A 25160-nucleotide genomic window follows, 5' to 3' on the forward strand; every position below is an offset into this window, starting at 1 on the left:
CTTGAGCAGTCACTCTGCAGATTAATTTGCCCTTCGGTTTATCAGTCTGTAGTCTTGAGTGCAGGTGAGTCCTTTGATGGATTGAAAAAACAAAAACAAACAAACAAACAAAAAAACCCAAACAAACCCAAACCACCAAAACCAAAACACTCTTTCCTATCTAAGATGAGAGGTTTTTGACACTTCAATTTGAATGTGCCCCTTCTGTACTTCAACCCCAAATTACCTGTATCCTGGATTTGCTTCCTCAGCCCTGTAGCTTGTACCTAATTGCAAATGTGTTGCTGAATACTTTGCATCCTTTTACAAATCTCCTCAACAAACTGAAAGAAAGCAGCTTACACCAACATACACTTGTAAACGCTGTTTTGTGTGTGTGTGTGTGTGTGTGCACGCTGATGTTTCATTATAATCATTTTTTGCAATATTCTTTCATTTTCTCTCTTCCATTATTTTTTGTGGATACTCTCAGCAGTTTTATTATAAAGAGAAAAAAAGTACAATAACCTTCTATCAAATTTAGGAAATATTTTCATACTAAACACTGCACAATTGTAGATGGAGTTTATCATCTTCAACAGCTCCGGTAGCAGACAGAAATAAAAAACAAGAAGAGGGACATGTATATGTTATCCTTATATGTTTGACTTATTTCTCTGAAATAAATTCTGCTTTTTTAATACAGTTGTCAAGCACTACATATATTGCTGTGGAGTTTTGTGTAACTACAGAAATTCCTGTAATCCTTCTGCTACAGAATATTTTAGTATAAGGGTCAGTTTGAAATGTTATGAGATTCCCTCTACCTCCTCCAGATACAGTAATTTCTTTGTTGTTTGTACAGGATTTTTAAGATCATTGGAAAGAATGCAAACAGTGAGAGACTTCTGGGCTAATATATAAAAAACATGGATGAAGATCTTTTTCCTTTCAAACGGATGGTGGCATTTCACGTGCATAGCAGAGTTACAGTCTCGATTTGAAGGAAGAATACTGCCATCTGGTGATCCCTGCGAAAGTCTTTTCTGCACTTAAGAGCTGCAGGATCATAATGCGCTGTATTAAAAGTTCTGCTCAATTGTAACATTGCTGTAGTATCATACCCTTTCCTGAAACACTGACTCACTTTAAGCAGGTACCTAACATTAGGTATCCTAGGTAATGTGCTCGTTTCTGGAATACTTGAGCCCTAGCCTTCAGTATATATATTCAAACCAGCTGTTCTGTAATTTTCTCACTGGCATCCCCACTATGAAGCTCTCATCCCCTTTTCCTGTTGTGATTTTCACTTCTACAGCTGAATGTCCTCATAGCTGTGCTGCGTACCCCCCTCTCCTGCCCTCTCCCCTTTCCCTGTGCCATTGACTCTGTGAGACACTAGAAAACCATCCAGGAGGCAGTAACCCTTAGAAAGAAGAGTGCTATTTTGGGCTTCCTTTCTCCATCTCACCGGCAATTCCTGGTCTGCATCCCTTGGTTTATAAGCGAGGTGGTGACTCCATTCCAGCAGAATACCTGTGCTGTGATCTATTTTCTCATTATGTTCTCATCAGTAATGAAGGGCAGGCATCCAGATCATCACCGATGCTGCTGATGCTCAAGGGGAAGCAGAGTTCATCCTGCTGCTCTGGAGCCATGTGGGGTTTTGTATGTCTGTCAGCTTGCTGCAGGGAAAAAAGGTTGTGTTATGTTAAAGGTGGATTCGTAAATTGTTTATACAGAGCCAAATTAACATCATTTTACAAGCAAAAATAGTTACTGTGTGTGGTTAGAAGTCTGCCAATGGACATATTTTATTTAAAATAATTTATTCTGTGCACTTGGTGAAACTTCCTATAACTGGTTCTCATTTAGGCTGTTCACATAACCAAGCCCTTAAAGGGAATGGAAACCCCTAAATTATATGTGGAGTCAGAACATGACTTTATCTTTTTTGACTGGTTACTAGGTACACCCAAATCCCCACAAAACAGGCTTCAGAGTTAAATATGTAGTCCTGTTTGTAAGTTGTCTGTTTGTTTTTAGCTGGCACAGGCTCATATGGTTCTCTTTATACACACAAGATTAGCTAGTCTTTAGAGACACATTTTGATTTGCATTTTCTTCTCTGTTTAAAAACCAGCTAACTAAATGTGAATTTCTTTCTTTCCAATTAATTCTCTTCCACCCATTGAGCTATTAACATGTTTAAGTGAGAGGTGTATTAGTATGGCTCTGTATAGAATTGGATCATTACACAGTTACTTAGGGCTTAAAGACAGTATTTTTGTATCATGTTGGAGAAATCCCATCCTAATTGAAGGCATCTTCCCTAAAAAGCAGAACAAAGTGGGTCCTCATCACGCTGCCTTCTTGTACCACCTTGATTTTATTGACAGAAAATCAAACACATTTCTTTCATCCATCAGTGAAGATAAAAAGGGCAACTGGATAAAGTGGGGTGTGTGTTCAGTTTGGTCCAGTCTTTTATTTGCTGTAATATCATATAGAATGTTTCAGCTTTACTCTCTACAGCAGTTGTAGCTTGCATTAAAAGAGGAAATGGATACAAATAAATATGTGCTCAGATTAAGAGCAGTCTTCACATTACTGGCAAAATGCCAGCATGTTGCAAAGTGAGCATTACTGATATACATTTTCTGCTCTGTGTTAGCATTTTGCTAGGAATGACAGTAATTAAAAGAGCAAATAATTTAACTGAAGTAATTTTTCTTTCTAGAGAAGGTTGCTTCCCAATCTTATTGCCAAAAATCTCAGCAAATGCATTAGGAGCAGAAGAGGAGTGTACAGAGAGAACTCATCAGTAAATTATTTCTTTTTAACTTTAATAAAATAAATGGGGTATCTGGGGCCCCTTGTAACACTCAGATTGAAGCAGTCAGGGAGATAATACAGAAGTAGCAAGACTGAATCCATATGCTCACATCAGCTGATTTGCCAGAGCACCGTATGGCAAACAATTTTGCTTGTGGTCTGTTTCAATTTGTTAACAAATATGTTTACATAAAACATTGCAATGAGAAATGTGAGTGACTCTTCAACAAGGTCAGCAGTATGAAGTCAAGCGTTTTCTTGTGATTAAAGTGGTCTTTTATCTTTATTGTTCTGAGTTTAACCTCCCAAAGTTAAACTGACTATGGGGGGAGACCTCTAACTTCAATATCCTGCATGAGGTCACCAGTGTTAGCAAACCTGAATACTGAAGTTATCTCCAGGGTCTAATCCATTACGGATCAGTCTCATTTAACTCAAATGAGCCGCCAACTGCAGACACACTAAGCCTCTACAGAAGTCTGATGCAGCAGAAAATGCAAATGTGGGCACCAGGCTGTTCTGCAAGATAAGAAGTCATAACCTTTCTGAAAAAAACTGAAAAACTTTGTTTCAGCATTTTCAAAGTGAAGATTTAAGTTCTGCAAAGTTGAAAATGACTTCTTGTTCCTATCCTTTAATAAAAATGCTTTAAAATTGCTGAAGCAAAGCCAAAACAAGCCCTTTCAGTTGCCAGAAATTCCAAACCAAATAGTTTTTCTGTCAGGGTACAAAATATTTTTGGTGTTTGTCTGACGTTGTCAATAGTGAGAACCCTTGAGCTGCCTAGTTTGAACCACTGTTTCTTGTTTGTGAGGACACTGCTGTTCTCCATGTAAGAGAGCTCTATGGCAAAGTCTTACGATTAGAAGTATTATCAGCAAATAGCTCAGTACTATGTCCACTGATTAACAGGATTCCTCACGAGTTTAAATACCAAGGCTTTGTACTGGTGTTATCTCTTAAAGTGTTTGTTTTTCAGTGTTAAAAGAGAGATTTGCATCTTGATACTGATTTTTTATATCTCCTTTCAAAAATTCAGATCAACCTGTCTGCCAGGAAATGTGAACTTCTGTATGGTTTCAATGCACCATTTCTAGCTGTTTTGAAACCTGTTCTCATTCTGTCCTCCTCAGTTTCAACTTGTCAGGACATCTTCCTCTTCTTCTCCAAACGCTGGTCCTGTCTTTCCACATTCTCCATAGATTCCTATACTCCTGCATGCTTCCAGACACTTCCATACGTCTACATACTTCTCTGTGCTTTTCTTGCCTTCAAGGACAGCACAAACCCTGTGCTGATACTGATAACACCTGTTGGTAGCTGATGGCTAGGTTGTACACCAGACTGCTCTTCTGATGATGGTGAGCTTCACCCCTTGGGAACTGATGCCAGGGTTGTATGTGGTACAACAGCTGGCCAGGCAGCATAGGGTGCTCTGTGCGTGGTTGGCTCTCTTGGCAGAGCTTGCTCAATCTGTAATCAATTGTTCTGTTGTTGAAGAAATGAAATGTTTATTTATTTATATACCTGCATGTGCATGCATCCAGAGGTACCTCATTACTTGTCTGAAAAGTACTAACTGTCAATGCTGCAGGCGACTTACCCATCATACAGTGCTGCTTATTTTGTGCTGATCTTGGGGTCATGTTGGACTTCGTAGTTATTTTATAGCAGCACTATCACAGCATGTGTTTCTTAATTGTTGGCAGAGGTAGTAGCACTTTGGGCCTTTAGCTTTAAAAAGCTACAGTGTCAGTACTGACGCTGTATCTGCTGTGTCAGGTGGTTTGTGTGCTAAGAAAGAAGTGATAATTTAAGTGAATTGCATTCACTTGTTCTCTTTTAAATGTGATTTCAATGTTTGTATTGTGATAGTTCAGTAACAGTCCTAGTGATAGAGTATCAGTGGGTCATCTTGTCCCTCCAAATTCAGCCTACCTACTCCACTCAGCAGTAGTAAGGGCTTCTGTTGCACTGGTACATCATCACTCATTTCTTACTGGAGTAGATAGAGAAGAACCACTGAAGTTCAGATTCACAAGGAGATTTAATTTTTTAAAAAAAAATATGTGTAACTCACAGCTGATTTTTTTCTTTACTTAATACCTACATCCAAGCAGAAATCAGAAATCACTATAGAAATAGAAATCATTCTCTAGTTGGATTGCCAGCATAAGCACCAATGCTTCACAATCTGTGTCTGTTTTTTGTCTTTGTGGTTCTGTTGCCTTTTGTAAATGAGGAGCCAATGCTGTTAAATTTAGAAGTGAATTTGAATCAAGCTTTCCAAAAACACGGAAGTGTTTGACCTTCATCAAAAAGTGAAGACCCTGAGCCAGATGGTCGAAGTTCAGTACATTGAGATATGTGTGATGCAGAAGTACAGATTGGATCAATCTCTAATTAAGCAGACAGCATATCACAATTAGGGATATTGTATGCATTTTCTTTTTTCTTTTTCTAAAATTCAAGTCAAGAACTAGTCATAACCTAAAAGTCACAAGTGGAAAATAGGACTTTTCTTAGTTTGAAACTGTGCACAGCACAAATCTATCACCTACTTCATGAAAGGAACTAGTGATTGTTGAGTTTGCTTAGAAAGTCCTAGAGCACCTGGTTTGTAGATTATAGGCCAAAACAGTAGTGGCTGAAAATGGCCATCTTTACACAGGCATTGACCTATTGTTGTGATCAGTTCTATACCTCATATCTTCGCAGGCAAGTATTTTTTCTCATTTGTGACAACAAAGGAAAAATAAGGCTATAGTATAAACTAACCTAGTGTGTCTTTAAGTTGATTCTTTATCGTGTTTTGAGCCTGGAGGGCAACTGAGCACCAGACAGCTGCTGGCTCACTCCTTCTCCCTCAATAATGGGAAGGAAATAATAAAACAAAAGGCTCAGGAATCAAGATAAGGACAGGGAGGGTTGAGTCACCCATTGTGATCCTGGGCAAAAGACAGACTTATTACATGAATAAAAAGAACATCGATTTTATTTAAACACCACCACCACGAGAGGAGTGAGAAGTACAACCACATTTTAAAAACACCTTCCCACACCCCTCCCTTCTTCTCAGGTCCAGCTTTGCTCCTGATTTCTCTACCTCCTCCCCTTCAGCGGAGCAGGGGGGCAGGGGATGGGGGTTGCAATTAGTCCCGCTGCTCCTTCCTCCTCAGGAGGAAGACTGCTCACATTTTTCCCCTGCTCCAGTGTGGTGTCCCTCTCACAGGAGGCAGTCCTCCATGAACTTTCTTTGATGTGAGTCCTTCCCATGGGCCGTCGCTCTTCCTGAACTGCTCCAGCATGAGTCCCTGATGCATATTGCATTCCTCCCAGTGCCAAACTACAACAGCAGGGGCTTCCCACAGAGTCCCAGCCTTCTTCAGGTGCAGCCACCTGCTCCGGCATGGGGCCCCCCACAAGCTGCATGTCAGCATCTGCTTCACTGTTGACCTCCATGGGCCGAAGGGGCACAGCCTGCCCTCTCACCATGGGTTGCAGGGGGGTCTCTGCTCTGGAGCACCTTCCCCCATTCCTCCTCCTTCTTTCTTCCACTGACCGCGGTGTATACAGATGTGTCTCCCTTGCAAATCCTCCTCACAACTCCAGTTCCCCTTCTTAAATACATTATCACAGAGGGACAGCCACCATCACTAATTGGCTCAGCCTTGGCCAGAGGCAGATCTGACCTGGAGCCAGGGGAGCTTTGAGAAGCTTCTCACAGGGGCCACCACTGTAGCCCCCTCTCCTGCTACACACAGAAACCCAACACATCCTTGCAGGTCAAGGATGAAGTAGGTTGGAAGCAGTCCTCAGGGCTTGCCAGTCTGTCAGCTTATATCTGTGCTAAGTGAAAAAAATAATTTTAATATCATAGAAAACATGTAGAAGATGGTGTTTTAGTTTTCTTGGATATGAATTGCTGTTTCTCTCTTTTTTGATCTTCACTGAAATAATCTAGGAGAGGTGGGGGATTTTCACATACAGTGCTTGCTTAGTGTGCCTTTTGCAGGTCCTGGCTTTAGATGTTGAAGTAGCTTGTACTTTACAGAAATTGCAGCTCTGCAGCATTTGTGATGCACGATTTGGGGGCTGTAAGTCCCTAAGGCTACAGTTGCTTTTCTTGAATGAGTCACAATATAAGAATCCAAAGCCAAGTCTTAAAGAAAAATAATTAATTCTTTTCACAGAAGAGTTCATTAGTGACATAAAGTCATGACAAAGAGGAGGAGGCATCTGTAGCACTAGATGGTTATTACTTCAAGTGCTTTAAATCAAAACTGAAATAATGCAAACCACAAGGTCTGATGGAGAAGAAGGTGAAAATTTAACCAATTTGATTGCAGTGAGGCAATCATTTGACTTTCATGAGCACAGGGTTTATCCTTTTCAAAAGCACAGAATATTGCCTACCTTTGGCTTCAGTGAGAGCACATTTTAAAAAATGGGCCATTAAATATTATTAGAGTGCTTGGTTGTATGAAGAGTTTCCTGAGATCTGCCTACTCCTGTTGCAAAACACAGCCCAAGATATACATCTATGTCCTGCTATCATTTCCATAATTCTGTCATAATTTCAATAAGAACAAACTGAACTTTAAAGACACTGAATCTGCAACTTCACTGATTATTATTTCCTAGTTTCTTTCCTATTTTTTTTCTATTCTGGTTTTCAACACTCAGTGAACAGATCTTAAAACTTCACTAAGTTTGCTTCTTTACAGTTTATTCCCCAACTTCTTTTTGGTATTTAAAAATACATTTGACACTCTCTGTAGTAATTATCTCCCTCCCCCCAATCTTTTGCCTTAATTTGAGGCTACGTTTATTTGCATTATGTTTTTAATGATATTTAGTAACACTATGCTGCTTGATACTGTTAAACACTCCTTAATGAAGGACTGAATAGGATGTGAATCTTCAGTTGGGATAATTTTCATATGTATTTCTGCAACTTGAAGCTGATTGTGATGTTGCTTCTCAACTTGCATTCCAAAAGAGTCTGAGATACTTCAAAAGGGAGAAAATATAGCAATATATGGCTCCTTTGGCTTTATTCTAGTGTAACTGAGACTGTCAAGTTGAAAATGTGGGAGTATTAGTTAGTACACAGGAGGCAGAATGGTGATTATGGATTTCAATGGATCTTTTTTGAACTCACGCTATGTATTTGGCTGCTCTGTTTCAGTTCACCGTAGAATCAAAATAGCTTCCCATGCTAAGCAGGCAGTTGGGATATTGGAGCTGTAACTCAAATGGGTAAAATCACCAGGTATTAATAGATGGCATATCCTCCACCATGTGTGCACCCAGCATCCTGCTCCTGCTGGGTCCCAGCTGGTGTTACTGCATTTCAAGTTGAGACTGAAGACAGTTGTCACTGTTTTCTTCATGTGAACACAAACTATCAGCTTCAAGCTGCCAATTTGTGACCATCTGATGTACAAATTGAAGAACAAAAATGTAAGACAATCAAGGACAGTTTCTGAAGTACAGAACTGTTTTCCTCACCCTGTGTTATTCAAGCAGATTTGGGCCCTATTTAGAATTTAATTTTTGCCATCTGCTGTGTTTTAAAGCAAAGTAATAATTTTTAAAGTTCTGAGTTTAGTTGGAACAGTGTCTACTTTTTAAATAATAAACCCTGACTGTTTGTGATGGACTTTGTGATCTGCTCTACGTCGTCAAGCAGTTCTTCAGGCTGGGATAGTCATGATAGTTGAAGGGGTTTAGACAGCCAAATCGCATGGAAAGTCCCTTGGAATTGGGTGACTGAGTCCCCAAGGCTCTCCTGAGAACATCAAACATTAGCATCAGAGTTTGCGCAAGTTTTCCAAGCTGCAACCAGCGGCTCTTAGCCAGGAAGTTCACCCTGTGCTCCCTCCCCCTTCCAGGAGCTGCTTTGCCTGGATCCTCCACATGGGATGTCTTATGCAAAAGGTCACCAAAACTCTCCGAGTATCTTTATTTGAACTGGGATTTCCCTAAGAGCCCAAGGCAGAGTGAATGTACAGCTAGTTCTAGCTTGCCCCTCACTGTTCTTATGTGCCGCAAAGTGGCTGTGGTGCTATCCACAGCGCACACTCTGGGTGACAACCCTCTGCTCCTTTCCCCTACACCTTCTGGGGTTTTCCAGCAGCAGCCAAAATACTTGTGCTGTACTGTGGCAGGAGGAAATTTGGAAAACTAGGTACTACTTTATGTCAGTGGAGTTAGTTTGAGGTCCTTTCTATCAGATACAAATGGTGGGGAATTTTGTTGTGTGGAGTTATGTCCAGTACTTGTGTCCACATGGGTGCAGACTTTCCTAGCCTGTAAATCTTGAATCTTACCAAATCTAATCATCCCAGTCCTTGAGATGATTTCTGAATCTCTCTTTTTGTTGTTGTTGCTTGGTTGCCAACAACCTCAAAGAGATTTTCATTTGGTGAATGTTACAAATCTGGGAAAGTTTGCTAGGTGACGTGCAAGCAAGAACTGATAAGTTTCCCTTGAAAGTTTCAGATGGCACCAAAACTGCTTAGGACTAAAATGTATTCTCTGTTACTCTCTCTCTCTCTCTTTTTATTTTAAATTCCTAATGCTTATGTGTGAAAACCTTGAAGCCATGCTTTCCTGAGGTCACGTTGGTTTTTTTATTGAGTATGATATGCAAAAGAATTTCCTACTTTTTTTTTTTTAATGTAGATGTCTTTGCTAAATATGTGACACATACTTCTCTCTGAGCAGCTGTGGCCTGTACAGGAAGATGCTCACCTAGGCCTGGGCATTGAAGAGAGGAGCAATCATCATGGCGTTATCAGTGCTAACAATTACTGGTGACGTCATTCAACAAGAGGGAAGAATAATTGAGGTGTAAGTCTGAGTTGCAGACTTGACAGTACAGTTTAGACTAAACGTGACACTTTGCCCCTTGAGATGTTGAGCACAGTGCACAAGGCCATGTGGGCAGCGTGTGGAAGTGTGCATACTTAGGGCAGGCAGCATCATGAGGCAGTTTGGTGGCGGGTTTCTGACAACCCACAGAGGTCATGCAAAGCTAGCTTTGGTTTTGTTTTTCCAGGGGCTATATAACTAAATCTGGACATATAAGGACAGGAAAAGCAACAGGACTTACTGCACCTTCAGTGACTAAAGCAGATTAAGTGGTATAAGTTTACTAAGAATTTTTAGCATGGATAAAACTCCAAGTGTTCTTGTAAATGTCTGAACAATTTTTCTCAAACACTGAAATAATTCACCCCAGACAAATACCTGGCAGTATATGTTTCAGTCTGAGCTCTTTCACTGACAAAGCTATCACAAACTGAAAGGTCCTGTAACTGAAGAAGTTTAGTCAGCTGTAGTTATGAGCTTTGTGAATGGTGTCACCTAAGGTAGAGGTGCAGGATGTGGCAATGGCAACTGCAGCCCCAAAGTATGAAATAAACAGTGGTACATTCCACAGGTCTTTTAAGAAAGAAAAAATTATTTCCTTCTCAAACAAGTGCCTCTTTCATGAAAGCTCCAAATTCAGTATCTGAATAGATTAAAAGCTAGAGCCATTTAAGATTGATGTTGTTTTCATCCTGGTTTTCTAATGAAAGTAGGCTTATGTGGTGATGCTGTCCAACACTTTCAAGCAAATGTGACAGATGGAAGGAAGCATCAGAGATCAATATATTCCTAGAAATTTTATGACAACCCACCATGAGCTACCAGAGGAAGGTACAGATTATGGCCTTGCTTGGTAGTAGATGACTGGCAGTTTAACACAGTATGAGACTACAGAGAGATTCCCATATAAGCCTACTCATCAGCATGTACATAGCCCCAGGCATAGCTGCTTCCTGCTGACTGTGTGGCCACAGGGCTGTTGCTGGAGAGAGAGGTCATTGCAATACACTAAGTGCTGAGGGGACAAAAAACTCATCAGTGAGCCCCATTCCATTAGATCCTCTGTTTGCAGCACTACTTTCAAAAATTTCTTCTGGGTGAGCTGTGATCCATGGACTCTGGCATCATGCTGGTTAGCGCCCAGGCTACAGATATAATGCATGTGGCAGTTGGGACATTTTCTGCTCTTCAGATCAGAGTTCAATGTAACTGTTACCAGGAAGGTCTGCTTTGTTATGGTGATGCCATCCTAAACTCTATACAACCAGGGGAAAACCTGTAATCATTATCGATCTCACAAGATCTAGAGTCTTACCCCATCAGCTTGACTTCGGTGCCCGGGAAGCTGATGGAGCAGCTCATCCTGAGTGCCATCACACAACACATGCGGGACAACCAGATGCTCAGGCCCAGTCAGCATGGGTTTGTGAAAGGCAGGTCCTGCCTGACAAACCAGATCTCCTTCTATGACAGAGTGACCTGCTTATTGGATGAGGGAAAGGCTGTGGATGCTGTCTACCTTGACTTTAGTAAGACCTTTGACACCATTTCCCACAGCGTTCTCCTGGCAAAACTTGCTGCTCGTGGCTTGGATGGGCACACGCTTCACTGGGTGAAAAACTGGCTGGATGGCCGGGCCCAAAGAGTTGTGGTGAATGGAGTTAAATCCAGTTGGCGGCCGGTCACGAGTGGTGTCCCCCAGGGCTCGGTTTTGGGGCCACTCCTGTTTAACATCTTCACTGATGATCTGGACAAGGGGATCGAGTGCACCCTCAGTCAGTTTGCAGCTGACACCCAGTTGGGTGGGAGTGTTGATCTGCTCGAGGGTAGGGAGGCTCTGCAGAGAGACCTGGACAGGCTGGAGCCATGGGCTGAGGCCAACTGGAGGAGTTTCAATAAGGCCAAATGCCGGGGGCTGCCCTTGGGCCACAACAACCCCCAGCAGCGCTACAGGCTTGGGGAGGAGTGGCTGGAGAGCTGCCAGTCAGAGAGGAAACTGGGGGGGTTGATTGACAGCCAGCTGAACAGGAGCCAGCAGTGTGCTCAGGTGGCCAAGAAGGCCAATGGCATCCTGGCTTGTGTCAGCAGTAGCGTGGCCAGCAGGGACAGGGAAGGGATCTTACCCCTATACTCGGCACTGGTGAGGCCGCCCCTCGATTCCTGTGTTCAGTTTTGGGCCCCTCACTACAAAAAGGACATTGAATGACTCGAGCGTGTCCAGAGGAGGGCAACAAAGCTGGTGCAGGGTCTGGAGCACAGGTCGTAGGAGGAGCGGCTGAGGGAACTGGGGGTGTTTAGTCTGGAGAAGAGGAGGCTGAGGGGAGACCTCATCGCCCTCTACAGCTACCTGAAAGGAGGGTGCAGAGAGCTGGGGATGAGCCTCTTTAACCTAGTAGTAAGCGACAGGACAAGAGGGAATAGCCTCAAGTCATACCAGGGAAGGTTTAGACTGGATATTAGGAATAATTTCTTTCCGGAAGGGGTTGTTAGGCATTGGAATGGGCTGTCCAGGGAGATGATGGAGTCTTCATCCCTGGAGATATTTAAGTTTGGTTGACAATTGGTGTAGTTGGGAACTGTCAGTGCTACGTTAACGGTTGGAGTAGATGATCTTCTAGGTCTTTTCCAACCTAGATGATTCTGTGATTCTGTGTGATTCTGTGATTATGGGCTCATCTTCTCATAGAATCATGGAATGGTTTGGATTGGAAGGGACCTTAAAGATCATCTAGTTCCAACCTCCTGTCATATGCAGAGACACCTTCCACTAGCTCAGGTTGCCCACAGCCCCATCCACCCTGCCCGTGAACACTTCCAGGGAGGGAGCAGCCACACCTTCTCTAGGCAACTTGTTCCAGTGTTTCACCACCCTCACAGTAAATAATTTCTTCCTAATATCTACTCTAAATCTGCGCTATTTCAGCTTAAAACCATTACTCTTCTTCTTATCCCTACACTCCCTGATAAAGAGTCCCTCCCCATCTTTCCTTTCGGCCCCCTCTAAATATTGGAAGGCTGCTATAAGGTCTCCCCAGAGCCTTCTTTTCTCCAGGCTGAACAGCCCCTACTCTTTCAGCCTGTCTTTACAAGGAAGGTGCTCCAGCCCCCTGGTCATCTTCATGGCCTCCTCTGGACCTGCTCAAGCAGGTCCATATCCTTCTTATGCTGGGGACCCCAAAGCTGGACACAGCACTCCAGGTGGTGTCTCATGAGAGTGGAGTAGAGGGGGAGAATCACCTCCCTTTATCTGTTGGCCACAATTCTCTTGATGCAGCCCAAGACATGACTGGCTTTCTGGGCTGTGAGCACACATTGCTGGATCATATTAAGTTTTCCATCCACTAATACCGCCAAGTCCTTCTCTGCGATGCTGCTCTCAGTCCACTCATCGCCCAGCCCTTATTTGTTCTTGGAATTGCCCCAGCCCACATGCAGGACCTTGCACTTGGCCTTGTTGAACTTCATAAAGTTTGCACGGGCCCACCTCTCAAGCCTGTCAAGGTCCTTCTGGATGGAATCCCTTCCCTCCAGCATGTCAACCACACCACACAGCTTGATGTCATTGGCAAACTTGCTGAGGGTGCACTCAGTTCCACTCTCCATGTCGCCAACAAAGATGTTAAACACCACCAGTCCCAGTATTGATCCCACAAAATGGCATTTGTCACTGCTTTTCACTCAGACATCAAGCAATTGACCGTAACTCTTTCAGCATGACCATCCAGCCAATTCCTTATCCACAGAGTGATCTATCTGTCAAATCCATGTGTCTCCAATTTAGAGACAAGGACGTCTTGCAGGACAGTGTCGATTGCTTTGCACAAGTCCAGGTGGATGACATAAGTTGCTCTTCCCTTGTCCACCAACACTGTAACCCTGTCGTAGAAGGCCACCAAATATGTCAGGCACAGTTTGCCCTTAGCAAAGCCATGTTCACTGTCACCAATCACCTCCTTATTTTCCATGTGCTCTAGAATAGTTTCTGAGAGGATCCGCTCCATGATCTTGCCAGTCAGAGGTGAGACTGACTGGCCTGTAGTTCCCCAGGTCTTCCTTTTTTTCCTATTTAACAATGGGCCTTATGTTTCCCCTTTTCCAGTCAACAGGAACTTCACCATTCTGCCACAACTTCTCAAATATGATAGATAGTGGCTTAGCCACTTCATTGGCCAGTTCTCTCAGGACCCACGGATGCATCTCATCAAGTCCCATGGACTTCAGCACCTTCAGGTTCTTTAGATGGTCTTGAACTTGATCTTATCGTATAGTGGGCAGTTCTTCATCCTTCCAGTCCTTGCCTTTGCCTTCTGCTACTTGGGTGGTGTGGCTTGAGCACTTGCTGGTGAATACAGAGGCAAAAAAGTTGTTGAGTACCTCAGCCTTTTCAATATCCCAGGTAATCAGTTCTCCTGTTTCCTTCTGGAGAGGGCCCACATTTTCCCTACCCAAATTTTCCCTAGTTTTGTGCTTCAGTATCTGTGGTATGGTTATGTGGCTCTGGGTGCTTTAAATAATCAGCAGCAAAATCAGTGATTACACTGATGCTGAAGAAAGGTTTTCTTTGAACAGTGTGATGAGACAATGGGAAGGTGCTATATTCAGTCCTACAGAATATATGCATTACAGAGCTTGTGGCTGGTCCACCGTCAGAGAGCAGTGAAAATGCCATGCTTCATGGTGGACAAGAGATTCTCATAAATGTCCTGTTTGCTTGCCAGAGAAGAGCAAATCTGAAATCTTGTGTTAGTACAAAATAAGAGTTAAATAAAAATAAGAAGTCTGAGTAAGACTCCAGTTCTACAGCTTTAAATACAGAAAAGTGAAATGTCATAGAATTGTACACACACTTTTCTTCTTAGTCATTCAGTGAAAGGTGGAGTAGTTAAGTCTGTGGTGCCTTTAAAATGATTCATTATTTCCATAGAAGCCAATTCATGTTTATCCTTCAAATCGCTCTGTTGAGATTAAAATAATGGAGAATTATATTTGCTTTTAATTTTGTTTCCAGACAGCTTGGCCTGAGCATTCATGATGTGACTTGGAAAATATATCAAATTCTGATTTATTGTTCCTCATAGTTGTGTGAAGATTGAAGATATGCCGGATGCTGCTTTTTTCCTTTTTTTCCTCCTCACCTCCCCCATTCTTTCACTTACAGCTTGAGTGTAGCATGGTGAAAGGCCAGCATCTCTGCCTTCAGTGCTTTTCCATGTACAAGCCACAGCAAATGAAGATTTTATTTTATCCCTAACATGAGGCTGTGTGAAATGAATTGTGGTTTGTGTTTGATAACTGGTTTGGGGGTTTTTTTCTGTTTTTTTATTATGCTTAAGTTTTGACTGGTGTTGTGTTGTCATGTTAACCTTTCTTGTAGGGTGGAGTGAGCACAGTATTTTTTAGTTAAGCAGTTTTACAAGAATCATATGAAAAACACCAAGGCGGGGGGGGGGTGGGGGGTGGGGGGGGAGACTTTTATTTGTGGTAAGGCATCTGTTAAGTATAAGCATGTAAAATCTGCTTCACAGGTGGTTAAATGTTTCTTAACCAGGAACAATTTGTAAAATTAATTTATATATCAAGTCTTACAGATAAAGGAATTTGTTATTCCTGTTTTCCTAAATTCATTTTTCCTACACTGTTTTATCTGCTTTTTCCCCTAGTGAGTAAAAAGACATTCTTAAATTTTTATGAAAAATTTAATAGAAGAAAACAAATGGGATTTTGTGAAATGTAATAGAAAAGCCTCAAGAAGGTTATGCAAATTTTGAAAGGTTTTTTTTCTAGCCATGTTACAGAACCCAAAACAAACTATTCAAACCTGAAATCTCTAAGTGATAATTAAATTTTACCAGAATATTGTTTTCACATTGCATCTAAGTGTTTCTTGAAGATAACTTTCCTGCCCTGACAAAAATTATCTATGTGACAGTGGGACATGCTGCTTGTGATGGGGTCCTGCAGTTGCAGCAGTATGTGCGCTTCTTGGGATGCAAAACTTTTCTTGCTAATTCCCAGTAAGCCGACATCCCTGCAGACTTAGATGATTGCACAGTTGATGCTGTGAACTATGCATATCTGTCCACATTCTCTAGTGCATCCTATTATTATCTTACTTTGCATATGAGTTCTCTAGGGGAAAACCCTTTATTTTATTTGTGTACCTAAAAAGAAGCCCCAAAACATACAGCAAGTGCATTTGGGTGCAGTTAGGAATTCCAAGTGGTACCACAGCCTAAAACACCCACTTGGATGCCAGTTTAAAAAAAGAAGGGGGGGGAGGGGGAGAAAGCATAAAAGCAGCTGGTTTTCAGCATTGTAAAAAACTTATTTTGCTCCTTATCTTAGTTATCAATGAGCATGTTTAGTTGATATAGTTTTGCTTTTGTTCCCAGCCTGTTTGCTTTTTTATTCTCCTGCCCCAGAGCATTTCAGTTGTAGTCACTGCATGACGTTGCTTAAATCATAGTTGGAATGAATTCACAAAGTGAACAGTAAGCCAGTCTTCTCCAAAATTCATGGGAGGAGACTGCATTCACAATTATTAGCATAGATTGGTAAATGGATACTGACCAGTGTAAAATTAAATTCACCTTAGCTTAGCTCTTTGATTTGTTTGGTTTGGTTTGGTTGATCAGGTTAGTTGTTTGTTAGTGTTGATTGCAAACATGTTATTCATGCTTCTATTCCCAACTATCCAGCCTTGAGTTTTGATGAGTGAAGTGGTTGGGAAAGAATCCAGATCAGTTCATGCAGAGGCTATGCAGTTTAGTAGAAAACTACTTATAAAGTCTGAGCATGGATTTTGTATGCACTTTTACCTAAAAAAAGACTGTATGTATGTATGTGTGCACATGTGTGTATATGCATATATACAATTATATCAATCTAAAATTTTCAGCAATTTACTGTCTTGCATAAATCCTTATATTGTTTCACATTATCATACATGTTTTATAAAATATTCGACGTTTCTTTGTCCTTCAGGAAAACACATTTTCGTTTACTTTCTGAGTAATGGTTGGCAAAGCATACACAGTTCTCTACTGTTTTGTAGTAGAGTATCTAAAACATAAAATATTTTTAAATTATTTCATGCATTCAATTTGCAACTGCTTTTAGAAAGTAATAATTAAAATAATTTACCTGTAGTTTTATCTAGTCAGACTAATCTGATTGTACTCTAAACTGAACCTGAGATAGATGAAAATGAAGTGTTTACTCTGTTATGCTTCTCTCTTAAGAGGAATTTAAGCTTGGTCTGTTCTCCTTTTGCATATGCTTTAATTCTAACGATTCTAAGCATTATAAGTAGTTTAAGCAATACTGTAACTATATATAAATGCCGTTTAAAGCAGCTCACTACAATACAATGATGTCTTTGAAATAGTGTATAAAGTGTTTTCAATTTTTGGTATTGTGCAATGCAGTATGTCATTTTGCAGAAATTGGTAACTGTTGATGTTTTATGGTGACCCTGGCTGAGCTATGATGGCATGATCTACATCTCATTTCGGTCCTGATGAGGGACACTCAGCATGCACCTCCTTACAGGCATGAAGCTGACCTCCCTGGGCGTGCTCCATGCAGGCAAGGTGGATGGCTGCATGGGTTTCATGTGAGGAGTCAGTTGAAAGTGTCAGATCTGCAGTTAGTGCCCTTCTGGGAAAAAATGCAAAAGGTTCTGCCACCTTGCTGTATGAAGAGGACATTGTGCAGAGAGTAAGGTGGTATCATATGTGCTATTGTCAAGCTTGTAAGCCTTTCCCAGGTGCAAGGCAAGCTTCCAAAGAGATAATTGTTTTCTTTCCACTGATTTGTTCTGGTGGGGCATGGGCTGCAGAAGTGTTACTGTTAAGTACCTAACTCAAATTGAGCATGGACCATTCTTCACAGTAAGGTGCAGGCACAGCTCAGGAGGAATGATGCAGACCCAGTGCGTGGTGTTCCTCTTCCTGGGCCATGTGGCCTCAGCACCAGCTCCTCGCATAGCTCAACACAGCCTGGAGTTTGAGTTGGACAAATCTACTGGGTCCCAGAGTCAAGGCAGGGGTCACCAAGATGTGACAAGGCCTCCCCAGATGTCCCAGGCCATGTGGCAGAAATCCGCCGTTGAGAAGAGAAGGGCTCTCCTTCTCCCCACTTGGTACTAATCATAGAGAACAATGATGGCTGCTTTGCAGAATATTAGTACTGTTGTACAAAATCTGGGCCTCTGCTTATGGTCCACTGAGTCAGACTTGTTTACTTCATTGAAGTATTGAAGAATCTGTCTCTGACTGGCAGCCTAGTCTTGATAGACAGCTCTAGGCTTGATAGAATTTCAAACTGTAGATTATGCAGTTTTGCTGAAAATATGAGGCTTCTATCACACTTTGAATGATGTATTCACCCTTACTCCCCTTTGGTGTGGTATTCAGGGCTGATGTTAAGATAGATAATTAATTCCTCCCATCCCAAACCTTGTCTTTAAGAACTTTCTTTAACATCTGCCATAATCTGCATGCACTCCTGAAAGGTTAAGCAATGAAAGAGCCATTAAATTAACTTTAGCCATTGCTTTTTTTTCAGTAGAATGAAATAAAACTTCAGTATATCAAACAGTTTCTAGTTTATTTTATTTTGTATGACAAAGAAAGGAAATGTGGGAAGAAGAGGCTGGTTTTCTAGTTGCGTGATAGTGAGTGAGAAGGCCTATCTTCTGGTCCTGAAGCTTACCTCTGTGTTGGCAAGAAGTAGGACACATGGAGTGATCAGTGGAGTGAAACAGGCTATTGCCAAGGATGTCTACACTATGCAATTGGGAAGATGGTGGGGAGAGGTTTAGCTGTACTTAGCTAATGTATCATTTCCCTCAGAAATACTTTGCTGTTGCCTGTAAAGCCTTCTCTGAGAATTAAGCAGTGTCAAACTCTGTTATGCTGTGTGTTGTGATGTCCCTATGACATGCTGTCACTGGTGAGTCACTCCTGGCTGGGACTCTGATCACTCTCCTGTTAAGCAGTCTGCCCAATTCTCCATGTTATATATGGGCTGCTCTAAGAAACTCGTACACTCTTTTCACAGGCATAATCTCCCCATTTGGAAAACTGCGTATCTTAGATTTTTATAAGAAATACGTGAAAACTAATTAACACAAAAATCTCCTGGAATAGTCTCTGGCAAACTGCACATACACCTGTTGAGAAGTCCCAAACAGCAGCAGTAGGATTGAGCTTATGTGTCAGAAACACAGCAAAGGAAAAATGGTCAGTCTTGGAGTGTCTTGAATCAGCAATTCCATGTGGAATTTATGGTGATTTGTAGTGCACCAGCTAGTGAGGCTGAAATGTCCCTGCTGGTTTGAAAGTTCATATGCCTCCTGCCATTCTAGTTGCTCTACTTCTGTGTGTCCCCAGACTCACCCAGTTCTTTTTAAAGTTTTTTAAGATCCTCAGTCTTTTGCAATTGTATCATGTGGCTGCCAATTCAGACTTGACAATTTTCCCACTTTTGGCAATAGACTGTTTCTTTTAGTGCCAGTATATTGCCCTACTGGGTTTTGGGACAGATGGTAGTTGGAGCTGCTAAATGTCGTGAAGTTCTGGAGAAACTCAAAGATACATTTATGGATCAACCCTCTTGTGCATGCCCTGGAAGCCCAGTGCTACAGCTGTGTTAGATTACCTGTGTGTGTGATGAATGGACTACACATATGAAGACAGTCTGCCTGGGCCACAGCTGATTTGCAGTGTGTCATTTACAGATCAATTATATACATACACTGGGTAGGATGTGTAAGATTTGCCAGTGATATGAGCTGCTTCTTGTTATTATTTCTGCCTGCACATCACTTTAGTTAATAGTTCTTCTTAAATTATATATGTTAAGAATGTATATATTTCAAACCCAAGAGAAAGTAAGGACTGTCTGAATTGGTCATACAAGTCTGCAGAGTAACTATTCTCATCACTTCTGTCTGAATAAAATAAGATTGGAAAATCGACTTTTTATTCCATTTCCATTTTGGTATACCTCCCCAGTACTCCGTTCCTTGGAGAAGAATGTTGTTGCCACTGTACCAGAATGCTATACTTTAATAGCATGGAGATATTTTTTAAATCTCAGTATATGCTTGGGATTCATTTCGTTCACCTAAGCATAAGCATTGAACATTAGTTGTTCTAGATGCCTCTGTAGTTACTAGAAAGGCATCTCTCAAGAGAGACTCCTCCCATCCTAAGCTATGTCTCCAAAATTATTTGTGCAAATAGCCCCTGACCATTGACTATGTCTCTGTAGGGAGCCTGAACAATCTATTCAGATGGGTTAAGTCAGCTGCAGATGGTGAAAGCTGTGAAATCAGATATGATGAAATTCCAAACCCTTTGCAGAGTGTGAGCTTTATGCCTGATGATCGATCTATTCAGCATGATTCTTCTTATTTAAAGAATCATTTTATGTTATTTTTCCACTCTGTGGGTAATCACTTTAACAAAAGTTGTGGAGAGAGTTCACCACAGCTTTAGACACTGCTCAGCAAGTATTCACTTCTATTGTCTTACATGTGTTATTTTTGTCTTCTTTAGTCTTCTGGTACCAGTATCACAGTGGATATTGCTGTCATGGGAGAAGCACATGGGCTCATCACAGACCTTCTGGCAGATCCTTCGCTGCCCCCCAACGTGTGCACTTCACTGAGAACAGTGAGCAACCTGCTTAATACGCAGTTAACCTTCCAGGCCATCCACAAGCCAAGGGTGAACCCTTTGGTGTCCTTCAGTGAGAACTACACCTGCTCCGACTCAGAGGAATGTCCGGAGAAAGGAGAGAAACTAGCTATTCCCAAGGTGAGTACTGGACCCTGTCTATCATCTTGTAACTTGGGTCTCCCTAAAGGGGCAGTGCGGGACTAGTGGGAGGTGTCACTGGGCTTTTTGCTTGTTGCTCCAGATTAACATCTTATGCACTAACCATAGACTACTGTAAGAGGACAGCTAAGTAACCTATTGGTTTCATAGTAAGATAATTCCTGTGTATCCTTCAACTTATAGCCAGGTTAACTTTGGTTCAGGCATCTTTAGAAGATGATATTTCACACAGAATAGCTCACATAGATGGTTTGCATATTGCCTTGCAGGTGTTGGTTGGAGCTTAAGAGAGAAGAAATGATAGGGAGCAGAGTAAGCAAAAGCCTTTCAGCATCCAGACTAATTTTTGGATTGAATAGATACAGCAGGAAAAAAGTCTGCCCTATTACTTCTCACACAGAAATTTCCCTTCCACTCAAAAGATTTGAGCCACTGCATGTGGGGTGCCTATCCTAGTCAATGAGCAGTGGGGAATTAAGTAGTAATGAGGGACCTTTTTGCCCACTTTGAAGATTGGAATTTGAAATTCTGTATGAATTTCAGTCTCTTCTTCCTTCCCTTAGTTAGAGGTGTGAAACCTAGAGAAGTCAATGAAAAAGTCTCTATTGATGACCTCCAGGTGCTTTGGATCAAGTTTAAAATACTGTATACCAAACAAAGAAACAAAAAAGATCACCATAATACTTAGTATGACAAATATTGTGAGCTCATGGGAAGTTGTCTTGAGAAGAAAAAGAAGACTGAAACAGAAAAATGTATATATTACTGCCTGGACAGATGGCTTTATGGATGCTCAGGAATCCAGCAGGAATAATCAGTGTTAACCACCCCCATTTAGTAAGTGAACAACTAGAAAGAACACATCAGCTTTGAAGTAGTTTGAATTGTAGGTTCATTGCTAATTAGCTGTCCTGCAAGGCTTATGTTTAATTTTTGAAATTAAACCAAAATACTTTTGTACTGCAATCTCCCTTGTAAAATTAAATGTAGGCAGAGTATGTTGTACAGGCAAATACTTTTAACAGTTCAAATAATACAGGCAGCATTCATTCCAGCATTTCCTTGGTACATGAATTGCAACACTTGTGTTTCTTTTTTTAATATTTTATTTTAATATATTATTTTATTTTAGTGTGATGATAATTATTACCCTATTTGCCTATGTAGCAGCTGTATATATGAAATGGATGTTCACAGATTTTTAAGCACATTTTCCAGTTTATTTTAGTGTACATGTCCATAATGGCTGTACTCTAGGCTCTGAGGGGACAAGTTAAGTGGAAGAACACTGCCATCACATGAGCAAACACAGTGAACAGATATTAGTCTGCTGTTGCGTAATACCTAGTGATAAGAGAAATGAAGGATGAAGAAATGAGTTAATGCAACAGAGAACTAATTTCACTGAACAATTCACTGACCTAAATGTATTACAATTCATAAAACTAATAGTTTGCAGTCCTTTATTTAAGTGTCTAAATATAGTTTTAGTGTCTTTACCTCAAGTATCTGACACTGAGAATTCTGGGTAAGGAGATAGTATGTTAACATATCTGTAAGTCTGAGCTTCGAACCACAAGTGTCTTGTATCTCATATCTCTTAACCTTCTGGCAAAGTCAGAGCTCTCCATCACAGAGACATCTATTTTACTTCTTAACTATAAACACTTCATGAGAACTACAAGAGAAACATCTTACAAAATTATAGCATCTGTCACAGTGAATCTGGATCCACAAAGACTGTCTACCATCATCCTTTATTATCTCTGCCTTTAGAATATTGGAAAAACAATATAAATCCTGTTAGTGGAGAAAAGGAAGAGTCCAGTGAAAGGAAAATGTAGAGTGGTCAAGAAAAATCTGCTGCAAACAGTTTCTCTAAGCTTTTCAGGAGACATTATATCCCCAAGCATGAAAGTTTTATTTCAGTGGATGATCTTTGGATCGGGTAGCAGGAAAAAAAGTGTTATCTCCTATCCCTTATTTTTATTAAAACTTTTCTTGTCTTGAATCTCTGATTCTGAGTATTCATGACAGTTTAAATCACAGAATAGTTGAGGTTGAAAGTACATCTGGAGGTCGTCTAGTCTAGTCCTGAGGTCATCTATTCCAGTCCCTCCGCTCAAGCAAGCTGAACCTAGGGCAGGTTTCTCTAGGCTCAACCTAGAGCAGGTTGCTCAGGATGTTGTCCGGTTGGGTTTCGAGTATCTTCATGGATGTAGACTCCACAGCCATTCTGGACAACCTCTTTCAGTGTTCAGTCATCCTCACAGTAAAAAACATTTTCTTACATTTAAATGGAATTTCTTGTATTTGAATTTGTGCCACATTGCCTTTTGTCCTACCACTGGAAAGAGCCTGGCTCTGACTTCTTTGCACCCTACCTTTAGGTATTTATATACATTGGTAAGATCTCCCCTGAGCCTTGTTGTCTTCAGACTGAGCAATCCCAGCTCTCTTAGCCTTTCCTTTAATGACAGATGCTCCAATCCCTCAGTCACCTTTGTGGCCCTGATGACTTGTTTATGTGCCTTTGGCCACATAATGTAAGACCGAAATTTTTAAAGAGCACACTGGCTGACCTCAGTGAGAGCTCCAAGTGTTCAACATCTGTGGATATATACTTTTCTTTAAATTTGAAATAGGGAGGATTGTCCAGGCCCTCCAAGCATTTAAAGTGCCATCTGTGTTGATTTGAATACAAGGTAGGCACCATAATACCTGGAAGAATCCAGATTTAGGGTACCTCACTAGCTGTTGTCAGGCAGAATTAATCAAATGGAAATGTTTTTCTTCTGCATGTTTAGTTTTTGTAAGCCTGTATAAACTCTAAGCAACTGATTTCTCTCTAGCGCTTACGGAAAAGTTTGCCTTCAGGACTACTGAGACGAGTGTCCTCAACTTGGACCACAACAACATCAGCCACAGGATTACCTACACTGGAGCCAGCTCCAGTGAGAAGGGATCGCAGTGCCAGCATCAAACCTCATGAATCATCTTCATCCAGGTTACAAATTACCTACTCTCTCTTTCATGTGTCTCTTTGGGCAAATTTGTTTGGTTCTGTGTGATGATGTCACTTGTTTTAAAATGCTGAATCCAAAGTGTACAAGAACTACTTCTTCATGTTTCTAATATAAATTGGGTTGCCAAAGCAGTGGCATTCCAAATTTTAGTCAGATTATGCCAAAACTAATCTTATTATTGGGAAGCAAAATTAAAAAAAAAAAAATATCTATTTATGCTAGAAAAATGCAGAATTGCACAATAAAATTGGAAACAAGGCAAGATATCTGATTAAAATCTTCTTGATATGCAGCAGTTTCCTCCATGGGTATTGCTCAGCCAAGACAAAATTCTAGCAAGTAACCCAGCTGCTGAACATCACTTCTAAGAACACACCTAGTTGATGTGGTCCAGTCATTAAACCAGTTCATAAAACATTTCTCCAACCTCTAGATACTGATTTCCAGTACACAAACCCTGATTTTAAGTGGACCTTCCTAAAATACACCATTTTGTGGTTTTCTGTCTGTAGATATGGAGTATCATGAGACCATACAGCACTGTACATGCCCTGCATCCTATGTACACACTTAATTCCAGAATATAAGAAGTGCTTAGGGATCCCTGAATGAACTCATGCAAATGCAATACCAGCAATATATGGTAAATAGAAATCATTCAGTTACATAAGTCAAAAAGTGATTTAGTGGAGAGAAGAAAGTAGATTTGTTACCATTGGGGGGAAAAAAAAAAAAAAGGTATAATCTAGGAGTAAAATTACGTGGGAAGATTTGTTAGTAGAGGTTGAAAGCAAAGCTGAAAATGAAATCGGCAGTGTAAAGTTTTCTTGCAGGATGGTTGCTGTACTTTCCCTAATTTTAAGCATTGCAGTGGAACACTTCTTTCCTGTTGACCACAGATTTTAGCTTCTGGAATTTAGAATCCCAACTGTATCTCATCCTTAGTCCCAACTGTCTCATCTAGTTAAAAGGCTTTTCCTAATTTGCCATGAGAAGCAAGTACATACAGCTGTTTTGTTGGGGTGCAGACTGAGTGCCCACTTCCATTTATGATGCATTTATTTACTTATTCAGTTTCTCCATATTTTCAAGGGTTCTGTAATAAGGTGCTGGTACTGGAAGAGTCACAACTACACAGCAATAATTAATAAAGATTTGAAGTGAATTTCAGCAAAATCACTGGAGGAATTGTACATTATTTTTCTTGTCTAGAAAAAGAGTTCTGGATTCAATCATGACACATACACTTTAAGGTTATGTTCATAACAAAGCACTAGATCTTCAAAGAAGTTTGCATAGACAGAGATACCTACCTACTACATTTTGTGCCCAAACCAAAATTTAGTTCCCATTTCCTAAAGCACGTCCCTGAAAGTCTGTCAGAGTTACCTAGAAGCACGCTAATTCTCACTGTTAGGAAGAGACAGGTCTTTGTCTTACAGCTGAAGTCCCTCATGACTTACTATATCAGTTAGGTATTCCCTGCTCACTCTTATCCATTCTCTTTTTCTTAGAGTCTGATCCCTGAGCCAGTATCATAAAATACATAGTCCTCTCATGAAATGGAGAGAGAGAGAATTTGCATCTGTTCAGC

At 41.0% G+C, this 25160-nt stretch overlaps 1 protein-coding gene across 2 annotated transcripts in view; it reads left to right on the top strand.

Moving 5' to 3' along the window:
• PDE3A (phosphodiesterase 3A) overlaps positions 1–25160 on the top strand; it is a 280750-nt gene that overhangs the window by 207454 nt on the left and 48136 nt on the right. For both annotated transcript variants that reach the window (XM_074902240.1, XM_074902241.1), the window contains exons 3-4: positions 20259–20519; positions 23393–23547. In XM_074902240.1, coding sequence (XP_074758341.1) covers positions 20259–20519; positions 23393–23547 — 416 coding nt within the window. The remainder of the gene's footprint in view (positions 1–20258; positions 20520–23392; positions 23548–25160) is intronic.

The sequence above is a fragment of the Athene noctua genome, chromosome 3 (assembly GCF_965140245.1).
Source record: "Athene noctua chromosome 3, bAthNoc1.hap1.1, whole genome shotgun sequence".
Classification (NCBI taxonomy): Eukaryota; Metazoa; Chordata; class Aves; order Strigiformes; family Strigidae; genus Athene; species Athene noctua.